Raw genomic sequence first — 26963 nt, 5'->3', positions numbered from 1 at the left:
TTCTTGTCTTAGATTCGACTTGATACATCCGTATTTAAACAAATCTAAGAAAAAAAATTGGGACGGAAGGAGTATTAAACTGAAGCTCCAAACTCAGTTTATCCATGCGTGTGTTGTGCATGTAACAGGCCGGCGCATGTTCTTGCGTCCTTGGGTGCAGGGTTAGCTATGGACACCAAGTATGTGGTTTGAGAACTACCCTGATGCTGTAATATGTGCTGTAACCGGTGTTCCATCCAACAATAAAAAAACAAAGATGTTGCATACCAAAACACACACACACACACACACAGTATAATCAAAATTGCTCACGTACACAAGCAGGACGAATCTACCAAGGTGGCTTCGGCAGGCTCCAGCCCCCCTCCAAAAATTAGAAAAGAAAAATTACTAGTATTCATATCAAATTTTGACCTTATTTAGACTAAAGAATTTGGAGTTTTTGACTTCTTCTACACACCGTGAACTTTGAGCCCCTCCTTTATTTTCTTTCAAGATTCGTCACTGTACATGAGCATAAATTCACCCCTATGGACGCACTCATACACACCTTACCTCTATGAGACCACATTGCTAGGCAACCTGCGATCAGGAGGTCTTAGGTTCGATCCTCCATACTAGAACTAGTTTTTTTCTTTCCCATGCTGACATGTGGAACCGACATTTATGACCTCAGATTTTTTTCATGTAATTAAATAAAATCTAATGTTGCAGTTTTGAGCAATTTACTGAATAAAGCAGATATACAGAACAGACAGTGGCACAATAACGAAGTCCAAATGCGAATTGTGTTAGATCCAGCATTATTAATCGATCTGCACAAGTATTGAACAGTGTGGAAGACACGAATTACATTTCATCATATCAAAAAAAGAGAACAATACATGGAGATATCTGACCAAGGAAGGTAGAATACATCAAAATGTTGGCTAAAGCCTTCGGCGGCACCAAAAAAATCGAGCACCAACTTCCTTATCATTCACTTACCACGAATCCGAACCTGTAAAGATTTGAGCAAAAAACAAAACTAGTCCACAGGTTAGCCTTGCAAAGTTTCTAGTAAAATCTAATGCGTACGTACTGCATCACCCGTTCCCTACCCTTCTTTCATTTACCATATATATGCTCCCAGCTACAGGAGAAGTTAACACAACGTAGCCACCTGAACATGCTAGTGCCCTGCAAGAGAAAAAGAGTAGGCAAGATACAAACTCTGTACCTTCTTCTCTCAGCCCATCCTATTTTTCATCAGATCAACCTACGAGGCTCTATCAAGCACCAAAATATGGAAAAAACTAGCAGCATGAATCCATTCCTCGAGTTGTTGATGAAAAATCGCCATGTTCAACTTATAACAGCTTTCATATGTTCCATAGACTAACCAAAAAGGCAGAAGAACAATTTGACAAACAAAGACAAATGCTTCCTTGGAAAGTTGATGCATCTGTTAACAATTTACAGGAATCGAATGTAAATTTCACTGGTTCAATCTTCTACAGAGGGCAGCTTAATATGTTAAGATAGCATGTGAAATACCAAAACAATGCATATCTTACTTCCGTAAATAACAAGTCTATTTCCTATGATTAACATAAACAATGATGCTGCAGCAACCCTTGTGTTCAGTAACTTATGTTTAAGAATATATGAATGATCTTATTTTAAACAATGTACCATTATGTAGCGATTGTAACCTCAATTCTGTGAAACAAATACCCGTGTATGGTCAATGCTCTAAGCAAGGCACACACATGGATAAAGATTACAGACTATACCTTCCAAACTGAAACTGTTTGGCCTGGCAAGTACTGAATCAAAAAGATACCTCGTTTTGTAAAACCACATACTGGAAGCACAAGTAAAACATACAGTCATGGGGTCGGGCATAAGCAAGCAAAAGAGGTAATGCTCCATCTTTGCCTGCCGCAGCTAGGCGGCGGAAATAGACGGAGCAACAAAGAAGATTAACATCTTCTACCTGAGGATCAGGGAATCATATGCTAACAGGCTGCCGCTAACTGGGAACAACTTAATCTACTCCCTCCGTCCCAAAATTCTCGTCTTAGATTTGTCTAAATACGGATGTATCTAGTTACGTTTTAGTGTTAGATACATCCGTATCTAGACGAATCTAAGACAAGAATTTTGGGACGGAGGGAGTAATAAAATAACTACCAAGATAACCTACTAGGAGATGAGCAGCCCCTGATATTGATGTAGCTTGAGCATGGGGACGGCACTGATAATTATGCCCCCACATGTCATAGCATGTGCAAAATATATCGAATTGCCAGATCATAAAGAATCTTGTGAAAACACCTTGTGGTGTGCAGACCATTAGTTCCATCAGAATATAATGGAATAAGATATAGAATTACTAAATATATATACCATAGATAGAGCAGAGGAACGAAAACATAACTAAACAAAAAATTACAAAGATCATGATAGTATGCAATTTGCAGAGGCCGAACCTACCAGCCCTCCATTCCTAACATTAGGCCAACCACAGCTTGCCTGTAACTCGAGAAACAAACAAACAGGAACACTAGACAAACCACACAAGCAAAGCATTTTCTCCTAGAAGAAACACGAGAATACTGCAAAGAAGAGAAGACGTTAAAAGCTAGCTAGTTTCAATCTTGAATGCACACCACCAAAACAGGCAACCTATATATAAAAATAAAATAATTAGTGGTGAAGATTACCTCCTAATCTTACCAACTCAATGGATAATCGGCCACTTCAATTAGAACTTGTGGCTCGGGTGGTGGCCTGCATTTTCTTTCTTCAGGTCTCTTTCTTGTTGTATACAGCCGTGCGTAGCTGGAATACAAAGACAAGAGGCATACATACATACATACATACATACAGGTTAATAAGTAACAGTTGGTACACGTAAAAACAGAAACAGTTGGTAGATGATAGCTGCAGGCAAAGGATGGAAGAAACCATGTCTAATTTGCTACTCCCGGCCCTCCTCAAACTGGTAGTTTCCATCTCGTGCCTGCCTGCTACTGGAGCCAGCCATCACAATGAGGTCCACTAGGTCTTAGGGCGATAGCCAGCCAAACAAAGGATGGAGTTTGTTGTTAGTGCCTAGGCAGCCAGGCAAACCTGACGGAGAATCAGATTACCTGGAGAAACGGCAGCAAACGAATGCTTCATGCCCGTCTTCCTGCCTGCCTGTGTGGCCTGCGTCTTGATCAGTGCACAAGCTGCAAGGTTGACCAGTCAAATCCGAGCTGAGGAGGCAAAAAAGAGAAAAAGATGCAACTAGTATGTAGAACGAAACAGCTGGGCTGGGCGTCTGAGCCACTGGCTGGTGAGTAGGAGGGTCTGAGGAGGGCGTGAAAAGGGCTCATTCTGCAACCGTCGGACGCAACTGTGGCCTGGTCTCCTCCACCTCCCCTCCACCTCTGCTTCTCCCCATCTCAACCTGTCAGCACACACACGCGCGCGTTGCCTCAGTATGTAGCGCACTCAACTTTGAGATAACATAAATTCAAGTAGGGGCCAACTATTATGACTCTGGATATCCCATCCCATCCCAGTATAATCAAAGGTAGGGGCGACGGGCAAGAGCAACTAACAAAAGATGCAGCATCAGGAACCAGGGGAGTCGAGTCTGCAAACGACATGGCATCAGACTGGCGACGGTGTGAAGAAGAACAAAAATCACATCTGTTGAACCACGGTTTGAACTCTGTTCCTATTTCACCAGTCTTTCAGTGTACTCTAACACGTCGGTCAGGCTAGTGAAGCAAATAAGGTTCGTCGGTGTCTGTCTACAGCCTAGTTGCTCTGTGGTCGATCCAAAGATCTGACATCGGTGGGTTACTGATTAATACGGAGTATATCCTAGCTAATCCCCGTCGACTTCCTCACAGCCCCTACAACCTACCTGTGCTTCACAGTTTCAGTTAGCATGATGAAGCCCAAATTCAGCGCAAGGATGGATTACCACCGAATCACACTGCTCGCAATACCAACAAAACAATCGCGCAGAAACGCCCCCCGGTTTGAGGAGTCGAATTGGGTGGAGGATCGGAGCACTGGGTCAACCCTATTGCAGCTCTGATTTTGTAATGGCGCCGTACCATACCATACTCTGTTTTGCTAGATGTGGCGCGGCGGCGAGCTACCCAAAAGACCTAACTACGGCATGGGGTTGCGCCGGCGAGGTAGGCGGCGGTTGGGGGCGAAACGGCCCTCCCTATTGCGGGCGGCCGGACTGCATGCACATGTGGGGCGGCGGCGTGTACAGTCTTGTCTTGATATAATAAATATAAATATAAATAAATATATATATATATATATATATATTTATATATATATATATGGATAGGACTTAAGAGCCAGCGGGTAGACAATCAGATCATACATGGTAATCTCTTCCTCCATGCAATGATTTGACTTTGCCCTCTCTATCTCTGCCTGCAAAATTGGTCATGTCTGCAACCACTAACTCTGCAAAATTGAGCCCCCCCCCCCCTCTCCTCCCGGTTGTACACCCCTCTCCCCTCTCTCTCTCTCTGTGTAGCCTCAGACCTCGTACCTTTGAAGCCTTCGAACAATTGCTGGGTCAAGGATGGACATCAACTTTTCCCAGCCCTCCGCTCCATGCTCCTAGTTTAGGAGAGGAGAGTTTGTCAGTTCCTCCGGATACTACTGTCATGTCATGTCATATACTTCAAGAGAAGTGGGTTCTTTTCCTTATTTAACGGAATCAATTTATATGGAGATAATGATAACAAATCATACCTGGATGTAGTACTGGCAAGCGAGTATCGCTTCATCTTCAGCACCTTTCTGTATCTCCATTTCCTATGGTACACAAGTATAAAAGCGAGTTATGTTTCAGATCACAAAGACAAACAACTGAATTCTTTAAAGAAAGATAATACATTGAATAAACAGAAATAAGAAACCTCTTCCAGTGCTTCAAGTGCATAGACGGCAAGCTCCTGCACGTTTTCATCCACATCCAACGTCTTACCAAGCAATCCTATGAGGACAAGCACAAATTGTTCCCCACCATCTGCATGGCCAAGGCCCTGTGTGCAAAGAAATTTGAACAATATCTTAAGAACCACAAATTTACTGCGAAATAAGAACAAATACCACATCATACACCATTATCTCAACATGATGAAATTTTTGCATATAAAATACAAACAACAACCACAACAACAACAAAGACTAGTCCCAAACAAGTCATGGCTCTAGCACGTGGATAACTAACTTCCAAGCACCCTGTCCATGGCTAGTTCTTTGGTGATATTCCAGCCTTTCAGATCTCTCTTCATGGACTTCGCACATGTCCAGTTTGGTCTACCCCGACCTATCTTGACATTATCAACATGCTTTAGCCATCAGCTTCTGGAGGCCTGCGCTGAATATGCCTTAAGCACCTCAAACTATGTTGGACAAGCTTCTCTCCAATCTTTGAGGATATTTTTCCTATGAGAGATATGCAAGCACTTCTAGACGAGAATCTGAGGAGATCCTGAGCCTGCCATTCCTATGGAATATTATGAACGAACACATGATGAAAATCCTATGGATGAAGACAAGGAAGATCTTGCTAGGAGTAAGAGACAGAGGATTCCAAAGTCATATGGAGATGATTTTCTTATGGACCTCGTGGATGATACTCCAACTTCTATTGCAGAAGCGTATGCATCTCCAGATGCTGACTACTAGAAGGATGCGGTCCGTAGTGAGATGGATTCCATCATGGCTATCGTGACATGGGAGATCACTAAACGTCCCTATGGTTGCAAATCAGTGGGATGTAGGTGGGTGGTAAAAAAGAAGTTTAGGCCCGATGGTACAATTGAAAAGTACAAGACTAGGCTTGTGGCCAAGGGTCATACCCAGAAAAAGGGAGAGGATTTCTTTGATACTTACTCTCATGTGACCAGACTAACCACCATTCGAGTGTTACTCTCGTTTGTGGCCTCAGATGGTCTTCTCATCCAACAGATGGACGTCAAGATTTTTAAACAGAGAGCTACACGAGGAAATCTACATGCAACATCTAAACGGCTTTGTAGTAGATGGTCAGGAAAGAAATGTGCAAGTTTGAAATCTTGTATGGCCTAAAACAAGCACCTAAACAATAGCAAGCGAAGTTCTGTTATTAATGAAGCTGACAAATGTGTATACTATCGCTATGGTGGAGCGAAAGTATATACTATACTTGTATGTTGAGGACATACTGATAGTTGGAACCAACCTCAAGGTTATTGAGGGGGTCAAGGCCTTTCTATCTCTTAACTTTGAGATGAAAGATCTTGGTGTGGCTGATGTTATCTTGAACATCATGCTACTGAGCGATACTAAGGGTGGGATTACACTTCTGTAACCCCACTATGTTGACAGGATTTTGAGGCGCTTTGGATATTAAGACTGCAAACTTTCTCCAACATCATATGATCCTAGTGTGAGGATTCGAAAGTTCGAAGGCACAACTAAAGATCAATTGAGATAGCCTCAAGTTATTGGTTCACTCATGTACCCAGCGCTTGCGCTACCAGGCCTTACATAACATTTGCTATGAGTAAACCGACCCGGTTTGTTTCCAATCTAGGAGATGTACATTGGCATCTTGTTGAAAGAGTTATGCGCTATCTAAAAGGTACTACGAGCCATGGACTTCACTATACTATATATATATATATCATGGTACTTGAAGGGCATAGTAATGTGAACTAGACCTCAAATGCTTGTGAGATAGTTGTGGAGGAGTATTAAATAGTGTTTTGAACAGAGGACAACACTATGGACATTCGAGATCTGGTGGGGGGTTGTTGAATTATAGATGGACCTAGGGCCCATGTATGAAATCATTCCTAAAAATCTCAAAGGCCCATGTGGGGTGTCATCACATGGTGGTAACAATTTAGTACCACCTCATGAGTGGAGGAAAGTTAAAACCCCTTTACAAGGGTTTCTCTTCCCCATATTATTGGAGCTTAAGAAGAGGAGTGATATATGCATGCTCCTTCGTTGTCCACTTCGCAAAGCCACGCCTTGCCCGCGTGTGCGTCGTGTTTTGTGATTGAGACGAGCCGAGCTTAAACCTATGTCATGCATGCGCTTTTTTGCCGGTCAGCAATAATTATTAATTAATTACGAGTCATTAACGGACACGCTATGAATCCGTAACGTCGGGCTGTGGGCTGTTGCCGACTCGGGCGTGGGCACAACACCACATCTTCCTACCCGACCACCTATATATTGGAGGCATCGACAACCCTAGCCATCATCTAGATCAGATCGCATCTACTCTACCTCCTTGGGCAAATCCCACGGCCGTTCCATACGATGTTGCTGCTTCCGGCAATCCATCTAGTCCACCGCGTGCACGGCTGTATGGAAGAGCAGGCTTCCGGAACCCCACCATTTCTGTTCATGCACCAGGAGAAGGGGCGATTCGGTTTTTGGGGAGCGTCTCAGGTGCGAATTGTCGCTGATGTTCATCGACTTCGACTATGTCCTCGATCCCTTCAACATCGCCATGGTCGGGGACTCCAAAGACCAGACGAAGGCTTGCAAGGAAGCTACTGCCGCCACCGCGACTTTGACCTGGACTACCAGAGGGTATAATCCGCTCGTCCCCCTTGTGTTTATTTCTGTGATGGACATACTAACGGTTTATGTAGATGTATCTACTATATGCATAGTACGTGCTTACATGATAATATATTAGTATCCATGTTCATGATTTATTTGTGGTTTAAATCAATCTGTCACCTGGATAGTAAACTTGCTGCAGAGCACAATAATATGACGTATCGTACTCCGTATCAAGGGAAACTTCTCATCAATATGTAGTATTAGCAAGGCAAAAACCTGCAATTGAAGAAACAAACCACTTAGGAAAGGCACATCAGCAAGCAACATGATATGAGAAGGGGAAATATTAAAAAAAATTGCCTTTCGTTCACACATGTGAGTACAATAACGATCAATCAAGCCTGTGAAAATATTGTGTGTTGTAATTTGTACCTCTGCTATAGCACCAAACGATGAGAATGCCGACTCATTGTCATTCCAACCTTCATCATCCATCTTAGCCAACTTTTTCTGCATAATTACATATAATTACATAAGTTGATTTACGATCATCCAAAGAACTCAAGGCAGAAAATAGAATCTCAACCACAAAAACTATAACAAGCACCCACAACAACAGAAAGTCAAGTGAATATACAGTTGTCCAAGTCAATAATGCCAGGGATTATTCTGAAAACCGTCGGTTGTTCCATTTTGGAGGCTTGGGTTCAAAATTTTGCGGCCTTGGATTAGACTTGAACTTCGCCTATGTTGTCTTAACATAGCCGGTCCCAAGCCTGAGTAAACGAGGAGGGTTGTGATAGGCTTGACGAGCCAACATCAAAACTCGGCCACTCTTACGGTGATGAAACCCAGAAAAACATCATTGGGGTGTAACCCTCTTAGCGACACGCTATATCGAAACCGTGCTTGGTGTCAAATGGGAAGGGCTGGGCCGTCACCCCCTTGGTGGCACATCGTATCTTGATCTGGATATGCTGACAAGTGAGCAAGGATCAGGCCGAGCTACATCGATGACTGGTGTAGTGAAAAATGAGTGAGGGTCTTCGCATTTGACTCGAAGAGTGCGAAGGGTAAGGAACATAGCCAAGCCTTATACGATCCGCTTAGGTAGTTGGAACGTAGGGTCCATAATAGTTAAGTTATAGGAACTAGTTGATACATCGGTGAGGACAGGTGTTGATAACTTGATATACTTCGCGTCCAAGAAACCAATTGGAGGGGACGGATGGCGAAGGAGGTGGAGGATACCGACTTCAAGTTGTGGTACACAAGAACAACTGCAAACACAAATGAAGTAGGCACCTTGATCAACAAAAGCCTCAAGTATGAAGTGGTAGCCGTCAAGAGGCGAGGGGATCGGACTATCCCGGTCAAGCAGGTAGTTAGGGACTTAGTTCTCAATGTTATTAACACGTATGCCCCACAAGTAAGCCACAATGAGAACACTAAGAAAGAGTTCTAGTTAGGCCTGGAGGACCATGGTTAGGAGTATACCTATTAGTGGGAAGCTCTTCATAGGACGAGACCTCAATAGCCATTGGGCACATCTAACACTGGTTGTGAAGGGGTGCATGGGGGCTTTGGCTATGGCATCACAAATCAAGGAGAAGATGTCTTAAGCTTCGCTCTAGCCTACGGCATGATCGTAGCTAACACCCTCTTTAAAAAGAGAGTCGCATCTAGTGACTTTTAGTAGTGGGCAACACTCTGGCTAGATTGATTTCTTCCTCTCGAAAAGAGAAGCCAGACGTGCTTGCCTGGATTGCAAGGTGACACCTACAGAGAGTGTTACACCTCAATATAAGCTCATGGTGGCCGACTTCTAGTTTCGAATTTGTGTCCAGCGGGATAAGCATGCCAAAGTTGCTAGAGCGAAGTGGTGGAAGCTCAAGGGAGAGGCCACTAAGGCTTTCAAGGAGAGAGTCATTAAGGAGGGCCCTTGGGAATGAGGTGATGCAGACAATATGTGAATGAAGATGGCGACTTGCATCCGTAAGGTGGCTTTGGAGGAGTTTGCAGTGATCGGGGGAAGTACAAGCAACGCTAAAGATACCTAGTGGTGGAACGATGATGTCCAAAACGCTATTAAGTAGAGTCATTGAGCACCGCTCAAGAAGAATGACAAGTGCGGCAAAAAATCAATTTGGTTTCATGCCTGGGAGGTCGACCATGAAAATCATTTTCTTGGTACGGCAACTTATGGAGAGATACAAGGAGCAAAAGGATCTGCATATGGTGTGCATTGACTTGGAGAAAGGAATACAATAAGATATTGTGAAATGTCATGTGATGGTCTTTGGAGAAACACCAAGTCCCAACAAAGTACATTACCCTCATCAAAGACATGTACGATAATGTTGTGACAAGTGTTCGAACAAATGACGGGACACGGATAACATCCCAATTAAGGGTTCCTTTGATTCAAAGGATTTGCATAGGAATTTTGGAGGATTAGAATCCTTAGGAATTTTCCTATATTGGTTGTTTGATTCATAGGATTGAATCCTATAGGATTTTTTCCTAAGGAAATTTTTGTACTACTTCCCATAGGATTTCTAGCATCCAGTCAAACCTCTTTGAAATAATCCTTCGTTTTTCCTATGATGCAATCAAACAACCTAAACTCCTATAGGATTGAGATGAGCATGACATTTCAATCCTATATTTTTTTTCTATTCCCATGTTTTTACAATCCTGTGAATCAAAGAGGCCCTAAAATAGGACTACACCAAGGGTTAGCTTTGAGCCCTTATCTTTTTTGCTTTGGTGATGGAAGAGATCACAAGGAATATTACAAGGAAATATCCATGGTGTATGCTCTTAGCGGACAATGTGGTACTAGTACATGAGGCGCGGTTTCGGTACTACTTGGCACAAGGAGAAGGTTCGCCTCGATGGGTAGGTGGTACCTTAGAAGGACACTTTGATATTTGAGGTCAATGTTGCAGAAGGATGGTGATACCGATGAAGATGTGAGCCATGGAATCAAAACCAGATAGATGAAGTGGCGCCAAGCTGATGAGGAACACTAGATGAAAAAAATATATGTATGTCATATTTGTTTGGCTACTTCTAGATGCTTCCACTCTAGTGTAGTGTTTCTTTTCTTTCTACCCTACCTGCTGTTTCTAGAGTTCTCTAGTTATAAGTAGCTGTGAGTAGAATGGTGATCCTAAATAATATTTTCTAGAGTGTTCCAGCTATAAGTAGAAGTATGTGAAGGCTTCCCAAAGCCCTATAAATAGAGGTCCCCACCTCTACTTTGTAACCCAGACTATGTACCCTCTACCTATAATAGAACTTGTTGTTCTTACCTAAGATCTTGGAGTAGATCTTGTGCCCTAGGAGTTCTGGATTGAACTCTTGCTGCCCTATCGGCCTACACTCGCCTCTAGAGCGATATCTAGCACAACACGTTAAAGCTGTTCCTTCAACGCTTGTGTTGTACACAATGTAGCAGCAAGGTGGAGTTGCTCCTCCACAACCTTTCTGCTGCTTCAGGTGGTACCAGAGCCTCGTTGATCCATACTAGTTCTTGCTGTCCTCTTCAAGAGCAAGCTGCAGCAAGCGATGGAGCAATTGGAAAAGAGGATGGATGCTGCAGAACAACAAATCAAAGAGCTGCGTGAAGATCTTAATCGGAGATTTGATCAGCTGGTTGAGATGATAAGAAAGGGTGTCCCCCTTGCTACCAATGAAGGAGATTCATCTAAAGAAGAAGATGTTCATCAAAGAAGGAGAGGTAATCTTGGAGCAAGACCGCCACAACAACATGCTGTTCAACGTGCTTCAAGAAGGCCAGTTTATGTTGAAACTTCTGAAGGTGAAGAATATGATGAAGCCCTTGAAGAAGCTGATCTCTATGCATATCGGAGAGTACCCAGCCCTATATATGCAAGGGATACATACAAGGTGAAAGCTGAGATCCCAACTTTTAATGGAAATGTTGATATTGAAGGGTGCCTAGATTGGTTATATGAAGTGGAGACTTTCTTTGAGGTCATGGAGGTTACGGAAGATCGTAGAGTTCCTTTGGTCGCATACAAGTTGAAAGGAGGAGCCAGTGCATGGTGGCATCGCACTCAAGAAGAGCGCAGGCTGAGAGGAGAACCTCGTGTGAGAACTTGGCGGCAAATGAAAAGTCTCTTGAAAGGGAGATTGTTGTCCGTTGAGTATGACAAGATCCTATTTATCCAATTTCAAAATTGTGCTCAAGGAAATAGGACTGTTTCAGATTCACGGGGGAGTTTCTAAGGCTACAAGTGAGGTGCAACCTTGCTGAAACTGAAGATCAACAAGTTGCAAGGTACATCAATGGTCTCAATGATGCTATTCAAGATCAATTGATGATGCAACAAATCTGGTCCATTGATCAAGCACAAGCTCTAGCCTTAAAGGCCGAGAGGTTTGTGAGGATGAGAAAGACAACTAAGGCTCCATATCCTCCATATCCTCATACCGAAGGCTCATCTAGGAGCCAACCTAATAGAGTGGAAGAAAAGACCACTCCACCAAAGACAAAACAGCCCATCCCGAAGAAAACTAGAGGCAAGGGTAAGGCAAATGAAGGCCCAAAGTGCTATAAATGTGGTAAAGGGGGGGACACATATCCAGCGGTTGCCCACTAAGGAAATTTGTTAACACGACTATCCATGATGGTGAAGGTGATGAGGGAGAATACGAATTTGAAGATGTAGACGGACAAGAGGTTTGTCAAGTAGGTGAACAGGTGGTATGTGTGATCCAGCGTCTCCTATGTTCCACACCACAACCCGATGACACACAACGGAAGAAAATATTTGAGAGCAAATGCACGGTGAATGGCAAGGTATGCAAACTAGTGATTGATAGTTGCAGCTGCGAGAATCTTATCTCCCAGAAGTTGGTGGACCATTTAAAGCTTGAAACCCATGATCATCCAAATCCCTACACTATTGGATGGATCAAGAAAGGAGTGAATATGAGGATCACCAAACAATGCAACCTGCCACTTTCTTTAGGTAAGCATTATCGCTCAAATGTGTTGTGTGATGTTGTTGACATGGATGCCAGCCATGTTCTTCTTGGGAGACCTTGGCAATTTGATGTGGATACTACACACAAGGGCATGGAAAATTCTTACTCTTTCATTTGGAACAAGAGAAAGATCATTATTCTACCAAACAAAATTGATGGTAATATATCTAAGGACAAGGGGAACAGTATGTTAACTATCTCCCACACCTCTAATGAGTTTATGGAAGACTTGAAGGAGGCGGATTTATGTGCTGCACTTATTGTACAAGGAGAAGAGCACCCGACTGTTGAAATTCCAGCAAAGGTACGTGGCTTATTAGCAGAATTTCATAGCATACTTGGGGAGCCACAGGGCCTACCACCGATGAGAGGGATTCAACATAGAATGAGCCCAAAAGAGCATGATATATTGAAGGAGAAAGTGGAGGAATTGCTACAGAAGGGGCACATTCGAGAAAATATTAGCCCATGTGTTGTACCAGCCCTACTCACGCCAAAGAAAGATGGATCTTGGCGCATGTGTACGGACAGTAGAGCCATTAACAAGATCACCGTAAGGTATAGATTCCCGATTCCCCGTCTGGATGATATGTTGGATCAGCTTAGTGGAGCAAGAGTGTTCACAAGGCTAGATTTAAGCAGATATCATCAAATCCGTATCAGACCCGGGGATGAATGGAAAACCGCCTTCAAGACAAAGGAAGGGTTGTTTGAATGGCTAGTCATGCCATTTGGACTCTCAAATGCACCAAGTACCTTTATGTGCTTAATGAATCAAGTCCTTTAACCCTCTTGTCCCACTTTGTTGTGGTCTATTTCGATGACATCTTGATTTATAGCAAGGATGAGGATGAACACTTTAATCACATTTGGAAGCTGCTAGAAGTACTAAGGGAAAATGAGCTCTACGTCAACTTGAAGAAATGTGTTTTCATGCAAACACAACTTCTTTTCCTAGGATTCGTCATAACATGTGACGGTATTCATGTTGATGATTCTAAGGCTGAAGCAATCCGAGAATGGCCAACTCCGAAGGCCATTTCTAAGGTAAGAAGTTTTCATGGCCTTGCAACTTTATATAGGCGAACTGTGAAGAATTTCAGCACTATCATGGCACCAATTACTGAGTGTTTGAAGAAAGGAAAGTTCCAATGGACAGAAGCAGCTGAAGCTAGTTTCAATGAGATTAAACAAAAGCTATCACAAGTTCCTGTCTTGGTGCTACCTGATTTCAACAAGACTTTTGAGTTGGAGTGTGATGCACGTGGAGTAGGCATTGGAGCTGTCCTATCTCAAGAAAGGAAGCCCATTGCTTTCTTTAGTTAGAAGTTAAGTGAAGCTAGACAGAAATGGAGTACCTATCAGCAAGAGTTATATGCCGTTTTCAGAGCGTTGAAAACTTGGGAAGTCTATTTGCTGCCTAAAGAGTTCATTGTTTATAGCGACCATCAATCCTTGAAGCATTTTAGAAATCAAAAGCATGTTGACCGCATGCTAGCAAGATGGATAACATATCTGGAGAGGTTTAACTATCTCAACATGCATAAATGCGGAATAACTAACAGAGTGGCCGATGCTTTGAGTCGTCTTTCATGCCTCTTGACTTCTTTTGAAGCTGAACTTCCGGGCTTGGATCAAATAAAGGAGTTGTATGAGGGTGACGAAGACTTTGGCCATGTTTGGGTAAAGCACGCAAGGGGCCAACCATTGGGTGATGACTATTTGGTGCAGGATGGCTATTTCTTAAAAAATGATCGTTTGTGCATCCCAAGGAGTTCTCTGCATGACAAACTAATTAGAGAACTCCATTCAAGTGATCTTAGTGGCCATGTTGGATGGGACAATACTATCGCTAACCTGGAAGCTCGCTACTTTTCGCCAAAACTAAAGAGAGATGCTGGAAAGTTTGTTCAACGGTGCCCCATATGTCAAACTTGCAAAGGCCAAGTCCAAAAAACAGGGTTATACACGCCTTTGCCTGTTCCTGTTGCTCCATGGGAGGACATCTCTATGGACTTTGTCTTGGGCTTGCCAAGAACAAGACGAGAAAGTGATGTTGTATTTGTGGTCGTGGATAGATTCTCTAAGATGGCTCATTTCATCCCATGCCACAAGACAACGGATGCTCATCATGTGGCAAACCTATTCTTTCGAGAAGTGGTCAGACTTCATGGAGTACCAAGGTCCATCGTCTCGGACCGTGATACCAAGTTTCTTGCTGCATTTTGGCTCACTTTGTGGAAGCAATTCAACACTGAATTGAAATTTTCTAGCACTGCTCATCCACAAACAGATGGACAAACAAAAGTGGTGAACAAGTTTTTGGGTAATCTGATCGGTTGCATTTGTGGAGAAAGAAAGGGACAATGGGATTTGACTCTATCTCTTGCAGGGTTCTCCTACAATAACTCCAAGCATAGATCCACAGGAAGGAGCCCTTTCTCCGTTATCTACACTAAAGTTCCAACACATGTGGTGGACCTGGTGAAGCTACCATCAAGGGGAAACTCAAAATCAGCATTGTCCTTTGCTGATAATTACACCGAGTTATTTGAAGAGATTCGTGGTGTTCTGGAAGCACAAAATCAGAAATATAAACAACTTGCTGATTGCAAAAGGAGGCCAAAATCATTCCAAGTTGGTGATAAGGTGATGGTCTACCTTCGAAAAGAGAGGCTGCCTTTAGGTGTTAAGGGGCAGCTTTCAATGTTGCGGACTTGACTCTCTACCATCCAGAAGAAGCGCTCTATGAAGATAACTCGAGGGCAAGTTCCAAACAACCAGAGGAGAATGATGAGGAACACTAGATGAAAAAAAAATCGTATGTCAGATTTGTTTGGCTACATCTAGATGCCTCCACTCTAGTGTAGTGTTTCTTTTCTTTTCTTTTCTGTCTACCCTACCTGCTGTTTCTAGAGTTCTCTAGTTATAAGTAGCCGTGAGTAGAATGGTGAATCCTAAATAATGTTTTTTAGAGTGTTCCATCCATAGTTCAAAAAAGCGCTAGGCGTAAATTATGCGTTTTGCCACCGCCATGCGCTTTACTGACCAAAGCGTATGCTTATGCGCAGATTAAACGTAGTTATGCGTAATGCGTTTTGCCAACGCCTAGAGCCTAGGCGCGCTTAAGCGCTCGCTTAGGCACACCTTTTTTAACTATGGTTCCAGCTATAAGTAGAAGTATGTGAAAACTTCCCAAAGCCTTATAAATAGAGGTCCTCACCTCTATGTAACCCAGACTATGTACCCTCTACCGATAATAGAACTTGTCGTTCTTATCTAAGATCTTGGAGTAGATCTTGTGCCCTACGAGTTCTGGATTGAACTCTTGCTGCCCTATCGGCCTACATTCGCCTCTAGAGCAATATCTAGCACAACACGTTCAAGCTGTTCCTTCAACACTTGTGCTGTACACAGTGTAGCAGGAAGGTGGAGTTGCTCATCCACAACCTTTCTGCTGCTTCACAAGCTTGTGGTGTTCTCTGCGACATGAGTGCCACAAAAGCTAAAAGTCGGGTTCTATAGGACGACGATTCGATCAGCGATATTGTGTGGCGCTGAATGTTCGCCGACTAAAAGGCGACAAGTTCAGCAGTTAGGTGTAGCGGACATGCGAAAGTTGAAATGGATGTGTGGCCACACAAGAAAGGATCAGGTCCGGAATGTTGACATATGTGATAAAGTTGGGATAGCACCGATTAAAGAGAAGCTTGTCCAACATCAGATGGTTTGGGCATATGTAGCGCGAGCCTCCAGGGTTGTTGGGTTTTTGTTGTTGTTGGATTAGACTTGTAATCCTGTGTTTTGGTGGGCGCTTCTGCCACTAAACTCGATTATTGTATGCTGAATACTCCCTCTATTTTCTAAATATAAGTCTTTTTACAGATTTTAACAAGGATTACATACGGATGTATAGACATATTTTATAGTGTAGATTCACTCATTTTTTGCTTCGGATGTAGTCCGCATTAAAATTTTTAAAAAGACTTACATTTAGGAACGGAGGGAGTATGTCCTTACCGTGTTAACTGTGGTTAATCAAAATTCAGGTCGGCGTTTTGGGGGACTATAACCAATGGAAGCGCAAATTTCAAAGCAAGTTAAGACCATTCACCCAGGGCACTTGAAGTTTTGTGGGGAAAAAACATAAGAAAAAAAATCCAGAGAAGAGGGCGAATGGACAGCAAGAACGTGATATTACCTCCAAAGTTGATGGAAGATGTTCAACGAGCTGGATCCAGGCCAAACAGACCCATCAAACGGACATGAATGAAGAATTAAAAAGACAAAATATGGAGTTGGACAAATAAACTATTTCAAGCAGCACTTATATATCATCATTATGATCTGCACCGTAGACTAGGTTAAGATTTCACATACAACATAACAAAAGATCTACCGAGTTATATGTTAATTCTATTTATATGCATATTTAAACCCTGTGTGCACTTTTTTAAAAACAAAAGACTAGTGCCACTGTAAATAAAGTCGAATTCTCATAGTTAATACCTGTTTCCGGACATCCAGTGAGGGATCTTTAAAGAGATCAAGCAAGTGCTCAAAGTACTCATCCATGTAGTAATGCAAACTCTGTAGATACATTGAAATTATTAGTCAAACATATTGACCAATATATATAACATGATGAGAGGAGGGGAATGAGTGCGACACATACTGGTGTGTTTGGCATCACCATATATTGCCTGACACAACCAAGTGCTAATTTTCTAAAAGTTGCATCTGGAGATCTGAGAAACTGGAAAAAATGAACTGAATGTTAAGCAAAATCAAGTGTGTGGAAAATTTATATTTGGTTGAAATGTGAACCAATTGGTTTACAGAATGAACTAAATTCACCACTCACAGGGTGCGCAAGTGAGTGCATTTGCTCTACGTAAATAGATGTAACAAATACCTGTACTAACACTGGCATGAATACACAAATTGGGCGTTCAGGCAAACCAATAATATCCACGTTCAAATGTTGAGCATCATTTTCACTTATCTGTCATAGACATGTATTCACAAAGTTAACCTATATATTCATTTATAACGCTCATAGACATAGCTGCCAAGTAACATGGCTCCCTTGCTATATAGCTGGAACCAGTGGGAGTTTTTATACACAAAATCAGAATTCAAGTTGATGTATTGCAGGACTGATGCGTCACCTTACAAAAAACCTCCAGGGCGGTTTCATTGCGATCAGGATCCGCACAACAGATACATTCATATAGTTCTTGGAACAGATCCATCCATCCAGCGACACGAACCCATCGAAAGAGTGCGGCAATAATGGTTGTAACTGTGGATCTGATTGCCTTATAACATGTGCCAACACATCTAGAGAGCTCAGATTTCATATAATGAAGGCAAGAAGAAGAAATATTCCCATAACACTTCCAAATCATTTTTCAATAGAAGACCAGCAGCTAGCTTCTCTTGAATAGATAGACCCTGGTAGTTAGAAGATTTAGTAACTGTTAGCTATATTAATAACCAGTAAAAAAATGAAAACTCTGCAAAAGCAGTCAAAAATGTGGTGGTTTTACTATCAACTCATATCTAAGTCTTAGAATTCATGGGGTTCATGCATGGCTAGACTTACGTGCTTGAGTTGTATAGGAGACAAATAAAAGAGAGTGAAGGGGATGATACCTCTTTGTGGATGAGGATATATATCAGATATTTGTGGAAGTCTTGTAGTTTTCTTAGTTGACGAATGCGCTTGGTGAGGGCCCGATCAAACTGGTTGTCAAGCTGCTCCTGAAAGATCTTACAAATCTTATCAAGTATGTCTTCCTCGGGCTTCCAATGTGCTGCCTTTCTTGCAGCCTTCTTTTGTTGTTTTATTATTATTGGAACCACATAATCCTCATCATATTTCAGTAGCAGTAGTTCTCCACTTGGTCCAATTAATTGTGATTTACGCACCGCCTTCTTACGAAGAATTTCTGCGTAATTGCCCTTTGAGGTTGCAGGAAGCTGAACACATTTATTCGACTTAAAGTCAAAGCTTTTCCGACTTTGGTTAGCCCAATTGTGAATATCATCTTCAGCTTCTACTTCTGCTGTGATTCCAGGCCTCAAAGACTTGATTGTTAGTGATGTCTTTTAACCTTTTGTATTTAGTCTCTTGGCATTCTTCTATAGCCTTTTGGCATCCTTTTGTATGTGTATATATGGTTGACTTTGGCCTCCTAAATAATACAAGTTGCTATTCTCAACATGGTATTAGAGCTCTAGGTATTTTTTTCGCACGCGCAACTCGTGCTCTCCCGATCCAATCTCCTACTCGCCCGCCGTTGCTTTGTTTTCTGCCGGCCCGTGATTCTGCTGTTGCCTGCGTTCATCTCCAGCTACAGCTACAGGAGCTTCACATCCAGCTGTTGTGTGGAACCCAGTGTTTCAGCGATGTGTGTTGGATCCCATCAGACTTGGTCCCGATTGATCCAGCCGCTCGTTCCTCCTCCAAGGTCGTCTCCTGTTGCTCGCCCCATCCGCGTCGCTGCTCTTTTGGCCGCCCGACGCCCTCCAGCTTCGGCCGCCTAACGACTTCCAGCTTCGGCCGCCCGGCGCCCCTTCGTTTGCGGCCGCCGGGGCCCCTCCGGCTTCGGCCGCTCGGCGCCCCTTCGTCCGCGGCCACCGGCGCCCCTCCGGCTTCGGCCGCCCGGCGCCCCTTCGTCCGCGGCCAGCGTCCCTCCGACTCCGGCTGCTACCCACCACCGACCCCTTCCGCTCGTCGCTGCCGGCGGCCCGTCCTGCCTCGCTCGTGGCTCCCTGCCGAGCTGGTGGTCCTGACGCGGGTCGTCGTCTTCACCCACCAGTCACGAAGTCCGGCTAATTGAGGTCTCCTGCTGCTCGAGGTTCGACCTTTGCCGTGGGCCTTTTGTCTCCCTGGTCGGGTCGCTGCCACTGTTTTCTGCGTGATTGACTTTCGTCTGCGTGGATTGATTATATACAAAAAAAGAAGAAAAAGACAGAAGAGGAGCATCATGTCTTCGACATCATTGGGCTATGTCGCCGTTCCACGCTGTCCGGTGATTTTTGGTGGTGCTAACTATGCTGAGTTTGCTGCCTTTATGCGCATTCACATGCGTGGCCTTCGTTTATGGGGAGTTCTTTCCGGCAAGGTTCCTTGTCCTCAGCGTCCAGTTCCTCCTGTGGCTCCTATTCCACCGCCACCTCCACCGGATCTTGGCGCAGATGCTTCTGATGATGATAGGGCTGCAGCCTGGGTTGCTGCTGCTGATGCAGTCGCTACTTATGACCAGCAGGTCGTGGTTTATTCGGATGTTCTTTCTATTTATCGTGACGATCTGACTGCTTATACTCAGTGGTGTGATGATGATGCTCGTGCTGCGGCTGTCCTCACTTCCAGTGTTTTACCACAGTTTGCATCTGAGTTTATGGGCCTCAGTACTGTGTTTGAGATGTGGACTCGTCTTCGTCAGCGCTATCAGCCCTCTGGTGATGCTCTCTACTTGTCTGTGGTACGTCAGGAGCATGCTCTTCAGCAGGGAGACTCCACTATTGATGAGTTCTACACTCAAAGTTCTTCTATCTGGCGCCAGCTTGACAACCTTCGCACTGCTGTTTGTGGCACTTGTGCGTGTTGCCAGACTGTGAGGTCCAACTTGGAGTTTCAGCGTGTCTATGAGTTTCTGTCACGGCTCCGTGCTGAGTTTGAGCCTCGACGTGCTCAGTTGTTTGCTCGCGGTCGTGTTCCTATTTCTGAGGTACTTGCTGAGCTTCGTGCTGAGGAGACTCGGCTCCGTGGTGCTGGGTTGCTTCAGGTTCCCTCTGTGCTTGCTGCTCGAACTGCTGCTCCACCAGTGATTTCTCGCTCCAATGCCCCACCGCTACTGCCCACTCCTAGTAGTGAGGGTCGCTCTCGTCCTCGTACGCATTGCGGCTACTGCAACAGGGATGGTCACCCCGAGTCTGATTGCTTCAAGAAGAAGCGTGATATGCGTAACAGGGAGCGCAATTCTTCTTCTGGGACTCGTGCTTCTTCATCAACGCCATCTACTGTCTCCTTGACTGAGCAGGATATTGTGAAGCTTAAGCGTCTACTTGCCGCTTCAGGTTCTTCGACAGGTACTGCAGGCTCTGTGACTGGTGCTTCCAGTGCTGAGCGGCCACCATCTACATAGTCAGGTACATCCCAATGGGTTCTGGATTCTGGAGCTTCATTTCATATGTCTTCCGATTCTTCTATCTTGTCCTCTCTTAGATCTCTTGATCTTCCTATTAATGTTCTTACAACAGATGGTACTTCTATATCTGTGGCTAGTCGAGGGACTCTTTCCACTTCTTCCTTTTATGTTCCAGATGTTTCTCATGTTCCTCGCCTTACCATGAATCTATTTTCCGCGAGTCAGCTTACTGATTCTGGTTGTCGTGTCATTCTTGACGTTGATTCCTGCACAATCCAGGATCGTCACACGAAGGCTCTGGTTGGAGCTGGCCCTCGCCGCCGTGATTCTCAGGGATTTTGGGAGTTAGACTGGCTTCATGTTCCTTCCGCTGCCACCACACCCGCCAGTACATCTGCTTTCGCCGTTTCAGCTATCAGCTCCTTCCAGCAGTGGCATCATCGACTTGGTCACCTTTGTGGTTCTCGACTATCATCTTTAGTTCATCGTGGTCTTCTGGGGCCTGTCTCAGGAGATGTCTCTTTACACTGTCAGGGTTGTAGGTTGGGTAAACAGATTCAGTTACCTTATCCTACTAGTGAGTCGGTGTCTCAGCGCCCTTTTGATTTAGTACATTCAGATGTATGGGGCCCGGCTCCCTTTGCTTCCAAAGGGGGTCATCGATACTATATTATTTTTATAGATGATTTCTCCCGCTACACTTGGCTTTACTTTATGTCTTCTCGTAGTGAGGTTCTCACTATTTATAAGCGTTTTGCGAACATGGTTCACACTCAATTCTCTACACATATCCGTGTGTTCCGTGCTGATTCTGCTGGCGAGTATATCTCTAAAATGTTGCGTGGTTTTCTTGCCGAGCAGGGTACTATTGCTCAGTTCTCTTGTCCTGGTGCTCACGCTCAGAATGGCGTGGCTGAGCGCAAACATCGTCACCTTCTTGAGACAGCTCGTGCGATGATGATTGCCGCCTCTCTTCCGCCTCATTTTTGGGCTGAGGCTGTCTCTACTGCCACATATCTCATAAACATTCAACCTTCATCTGCTCTGCAGGGTGGTATTCCTTTTGAGCATCTTTTTGATCATTCTCCTGATTATTCGGCGCTTAGGTTGTTTGGTTGTGTTTGCTATGTTCTCCTGGCCCCACGAGAACGCACCAAACTGACCGCTCAGTCAGTCGAGTGTGTTTTTCTAGGTTACAGTGATGAGCATAAGGGTTATCGATGTTGGGATCCAGTTGGTCGTCGGATGCGTATTTCTCAGGACGTGACTTTTGATGGGTCTCGTTCATTCTACCCGCGACCATCCTCCTTGACTTTTTCAGTAGAGGATATCTCTTTTCTCGCGTTTCCTGAAAAACCTCCCTCTGTGCCTAGTATTCCTATTCATTGTCCTGCTGTTGCAGATTCTACGTCATCCTCTCCTACGGTTTCCTCTCCTCCCTCATCGCATGACTCTCCACCTTCATCACCGATATCTTCTCCTTCTCCACCTTCATCACCGATACCTTCCCCTTCTCCACCTTCATCATTGATACATTCCTCGTCCCAACCTCCAGTGATTCCACCTCTTCCCTCCTTTCCTTTCCATTATACTCGTCGTCCACGTGTTGTGGATAAATCTATTGACGTGCCATCTACTTCTGGTGCGTCGTCCTCCTCATCCCAGCCGACTTATGGTCTTCGGGCTCGCCCTCGCCCTCCCCCTGACCGCTATTCTCCTAGTCGATATGGTCTTTCGGCTGTACTTGAGCCTACCTCCTATCGTGATGCTATTGTTCATCCTGAATGGCAGTTTGCGATGGCAGAGGAGCTTGCTGCTCTTGAGCGCACCGGCACGTGGGATCTTGTTTCTCTTCCTTCCAGTGTTCGTCCCATCACTTGTAAGTGGGTCTACAAAGTTAAGACTCGCTTCGATGGTTCTCTTGAGCGTTGCAAAGCTCGTCTTGTGGCTCGTGGCTTTCAGCAGGAGCATGGTCGTGATTACGATGAGACTTTTGCTCCTATAGCCCATATGACCACTATCCGCACACTTCTCGCCGTGGCTTCTATTCGCCATTGGTCTGTCTCTCAGCTTGATGTTAAGAATGCCTTTCTTAATGGTGAGTTGCGTGAGGAGGTTTATATGCAGCCACCACCCGGGTATTCTGTTCCTGATGGCATGGTATGTCGTCTTCGACGCTCTCTCTATGGCCTTAAGCAAGCCTCTCGTGCCTGGTTTGAGCGTTTTGCCTTTGTGGTGACTACCGCTGGTTTTTCAGCGAGTGCTCATGATCCAGCGTTGTTTGTTCACCTTTCAGCTCGTGGTCGGACTCTTCTTCTTCTATATGTTGATGGCATGATCATCACTGGCGATGACCCTGAGTACATTGCCTTTGTCAAGGCCCGTCTCAGTGAGCAGTTTCTTATGTCCGATCTTGGTCCTCTTCGTTACTTTCTTAGGATTGAGGTTTCCTCCACCTCTGATGGCTTTTTTATTTCCCAAGAAAAGTATATTCAGGATCTTCTTACTCATGCGGCTCTTAGTGATGAGCGCATTGTTGAGACTCCTATGGAGCTCAATATTCATGTTCGCGCTTTCTGATGGTGAGCCCTTGTCTGATCCGATACGTTATCGGCATCTTGTTGGGAGTCTTGTCTATCTCGCCGTCACTCGTCCAGATATCTCCTATCCTGTTCATATCTTGAGTCAGTTTGTTTCTTCTCCCACTTCGGTACACTATAGTCACCTTCTTCGTGTTCTACGATATCTTCGTGGCACGATCTCTCACCGTCTCTTCTTTCCCCACTCCAACTCGTTACAGCTCCAGGCCTATTCGGATGCTACGTGGGCTAGTGATCCTACGGATCGCCGTTCACTTTCTGCTTACTGTGTTTTTCTTGGTGGTTCTCTCATTGCCTGGAAGACAAAGAAACAGACTGCAGTTTCCCGTTCGAGTGCAGAGGCTGAGTTGCGAGCTATGTCTCTTCTGACGGCAGAGGTGACTTGGTTAAGATGGTTATTGGAGGATTTTGGTGTTTCTGTTACTACACCTACCACCATCTTGTCAGATAGTACTGGTGCTATCAGTATTGCACGGGATCCCGTGAAGCATGAGCTTACCAAGCATATTGGCGTTGATGCTTCTTATGTGCGCGCTGCTGTGCAGGATCATGTTGTTGCTCTTCAGTATGTGCCTTCTGAATTACAGCTAGCAGACTTTTTCACGAAGGCCCAGACTAGAGCGCAACATGGATTTCACCTTTCCAAACTCAATGTTGTGGATCCACCATGAGTTTGAGGGGGGGGGGGGGTGTTAGTGATGTCTTTTGACCTTTTGTATTTAGTCTCTTGGCATTCTTCTGTAGCCTTTTGGCATCCTTTTGTATGTGTATATATGGTTGGCTTTGGCCTCCTAAATAATACAAGTTGCTATTCTCAACATTGATAACTACCTTTTGATGAGTACGGAACCTTTTGGCTTCCGGAAGGACTAAAATAACACGCCTTATGGCTCTTGCCACTTCAAGATCCCACACCACGTCGTTCAATGGAATTGATGGAAACTTCAAGAAATTTTTGAATATATCGATCCACCAAAAATCCCCCATTGTGACACCAGCGCTGCCATAAAAAATACATGTGACTTTTAATAACATGCTTTTCAATATTTATGAACACCAGTTCTCATGGAATATATGAGAAGGAATCATTTGGAATTCGTTCTCAATGAAGTACAAAAAAAGAGATTCAGTGTACTTACATGTTACCATGTGCAACACTGTATGGTATTTTGGTTCCTTTAACCCATTGTGGAACTGGTTCGTCATCAAATATGAACCAATCAGGGTCTAATCCAAGTGCACGGAATGCGCCAAAGTAAAGACTTGATTCTCTGAATAAACATTGAATGGCTTTAATCTGCTCATTTTTGGCATCAACGATTTCAACAATATGAAATGCCTCAACACCTGGAATTTTAGGAGGTGTAGTTGGAGTTCCTGACAACAGCAGTGAACTAACTTTTTTCATCCTCCGATCAATTTGATTCATCAATTTACTGTAGGATTTTCTGCATATGTCGTTGAGGTCGATTTGGAAACAGGGAACATCCTGTGCATGATAGATAATGACATAAGTATTTTGGTTGCCCAAATTTGTGGACAATATGCAGAAATGTGAAATTTCTTATATGATTAAGAACGAATTACCTCGATGCAATTCTGACTATAACCACGGTCTCGAGCTTCAGCTTCAGACAATGCTGAACTCCAAGCATCTTGGACAAATATTGGAGGTGGTTTGTCTCTTTGATCAACACCATCAGCATCGCCTCCCCTCTGCTTCACCTCCTCCACCCCCTCCTCCTGCTCCTGAGCGCCACAGTTGATCATGCGATCACGTTTCATGAATACCAAAAATGGAACATGAGAAAAAGTGTATACGAGAAAATGAAAAAACAGTGTGTTCTTCAAGAAAACTAGGAGGTACAGAAGATGATACGTTCTCTATAGAAAGGACCACCTAATGGACATAGCATGGTACGAAGTAGCACATGACCTGAAAATCTTAATTACCGGCCTCTCACAATCCATAGATGACTGGTTATAGGCAGTAAAAGATTCTTCAACAGTTCCTTGAGCACACAAATGGCATGTAATTAATGCTAACAAAATAGCTATCTGGTCAGTTTCATTTACAGCAAGAATAAGATACATGGTTTAAGCTGCTCATATCAACCATAGACATAGCAAATTAGCGTGTTTCAACAGCAGTGGGCACCTCCATCAGTAACGTGAAAATTACACATAACCTCTATTTTTTTTGAGGGAATTACACATAACCTCTAGTCAGCCTGAATCAGCACATATGGCAAACACCATGTGTCACCGAGCGTGCAGCAATTAAGTTGCCACAGTCCAGAAATGGCACTCAGCACATGCCAATTGCACATCCATGACACATCTACAGAAAACCCCTCTAAACCCTAGCGCACGGAACAATGACCCCATTATTTGGAGCATCCAACTCAGCAAGGCAGCAAACAACAGCGCACTAAACGCGATTAACTTAAAAAATCATGAGATTTAAGAACGAACCCAGCGCACCTACGTATGCTTACATTGCCTTGTCCGGACGCGCGGATTCGAAAAAAAAAATAACTAAAGCTCGAGCCGCGCCGCACAAATCATCATCCGGAACGAAGAATCGACGACGCACCTTTCCTCCGTAGAGGTCGCCGTCCGTGATCTCCTGCGCCGACCAGGAGAGCACTAGGTCCTCCAAATCCGTCTCCCCCATGTCGCCCTGCTCTCTCATGCCGCGCCGCACGGCCCCGTCTTCCGCGCTCTCTCCCCCCTCTTCGTCTCGGTCCTAGCCCCGAGCACGTGAGCAAGCAGGCCGCATTGGGGAAGGGGGAGGGGGAGGGGAAGGGGAAGGGGACGGGGGTGAAGAGCAGCGGCGCCGCGGTGGCGGAGGCGGTGGTGGTGGGGGTGGCAGGCTCCTGCGCCTGCGCCTGCGCTGCTGCGTGGAGAAAAGTATCCAAGCCCAAGAACGATCAACGGGGAAGGGGGGATTACTTTGGCTTCTCGGAGAAGGAGATGCGACTTCCCTCCCCTCCTGCAATTGCTTTTGCTGCTTGGGCGCCTTGGGATTCAAGAGCTTTCTTTCACGGGCAAGGTAAAAAAAAAAAAGCCGCTTTTCACGGCGAAGCAAAAGAGGGAGAGGCCGCCGCGACGGCCCGGTGAATGGGACTGTACAGTGGCAGACGGCCGAAATGTGCGGTGAAAATTTTAATGCTACTGACGGGAAGAGTCGTTCGCTTTCTTCTGGGCACGACGCACCATAACGGCGGCCAGGTGTTTACCGCGACATATTTTACTGGATGGATTATCTTTTTATTTTCGAGTACTCCTTGGTGTTTTTTTAGTTCCGCGTATTACATTTGTATATATGAAGTCAAATATTATTGTAACTAGTTAATGTGTACGTGCAATGCACATTAATTTGAAAGTGTATTAAGTGCATGCGGATATTAAGTACTCCCTTCGTAAACTAATATAAAAGCATTTAGATCACTAAAGTAGTGATCCAAACGCTCTTATATTAGTTTACAGAGGGAGTAGGATGTTATTTTCGTGTTATTATGTGATTGGCATTATATTTGGCATGAAATTAACTGCACGCTAAACGTGTTGAGTGCTCGACATTGAAGCAGTCTAGGTC

The 26963-nt window shown here is 44.3% G+C and overlaps 1 protein-coding gene and 1 pseudogene across 1 annotated transcript; one reads left to right on the top strand and one right to left on the bottom strand.

The window, feature by feature from the left end:
• Positions 1–766: 766 nt before the first annotated feature.
• LOC125544598 (uncharacterized) lies at positions 767–26567 on the bottom strand. Its single transcript, XM_087545683.1, has 15 exons — positions 25959–26567; positions 24950–25111; positions 24502–24851; positions 24194–24362; positions 18262–18369; positions 17775–18060; positions 17519–17608; positions 17279–17359; positions 16805–17193; positions 8017–8094; positions 7762–7860; positions 4932–5057; positions 4765–4827; positions 4559–4629; positions 767–3439 (listed from the first exon to the last, which is right to left on the bottom strand). Exons 1-6 carry the CDS (start codon positions 26055–26057, stop codon positions 17956–17958), a joined length of 993 nt encoding a protein of 330 aa, XP_087401809.1. The 5' UTR covers positions 26058–26567; the 3' UTR covers positions 767–3439; positions 4559–4629; positions 4765–4827; positions 4932–5057; positions 7762–7860; positions 8017–8094; positions 16805–17193; positions 17279–17359; positions 17519–17608; positions 17775–17955.
• Positions 18434–24199, top strand: LOC147988838 (uncharacterized; annotated as a pseudogene).
• Positions 26568–26963: the final 396 nt, after the last annotated feature.

The sequence above is a fragment of the Triticum urartu genome, chromosome 1A (genome assembly GCF_056163025.1).
Source record: "Triticum urartu cultivar PI428250 chromosome 1A, HENAU_Tu73, whole genome shotgun sequence".
NCBI classification, from domain to species: Eukaryota; Viridiplantae; Streptophyta; class Magnoliopsida; order Poales; family Poaceae; genus Triticum; species Triticum urartu.
Note: the sequence above shows the minus strand (reverse complement) of the source record. Positions and strands in the feature narration are given on the sequence as shown.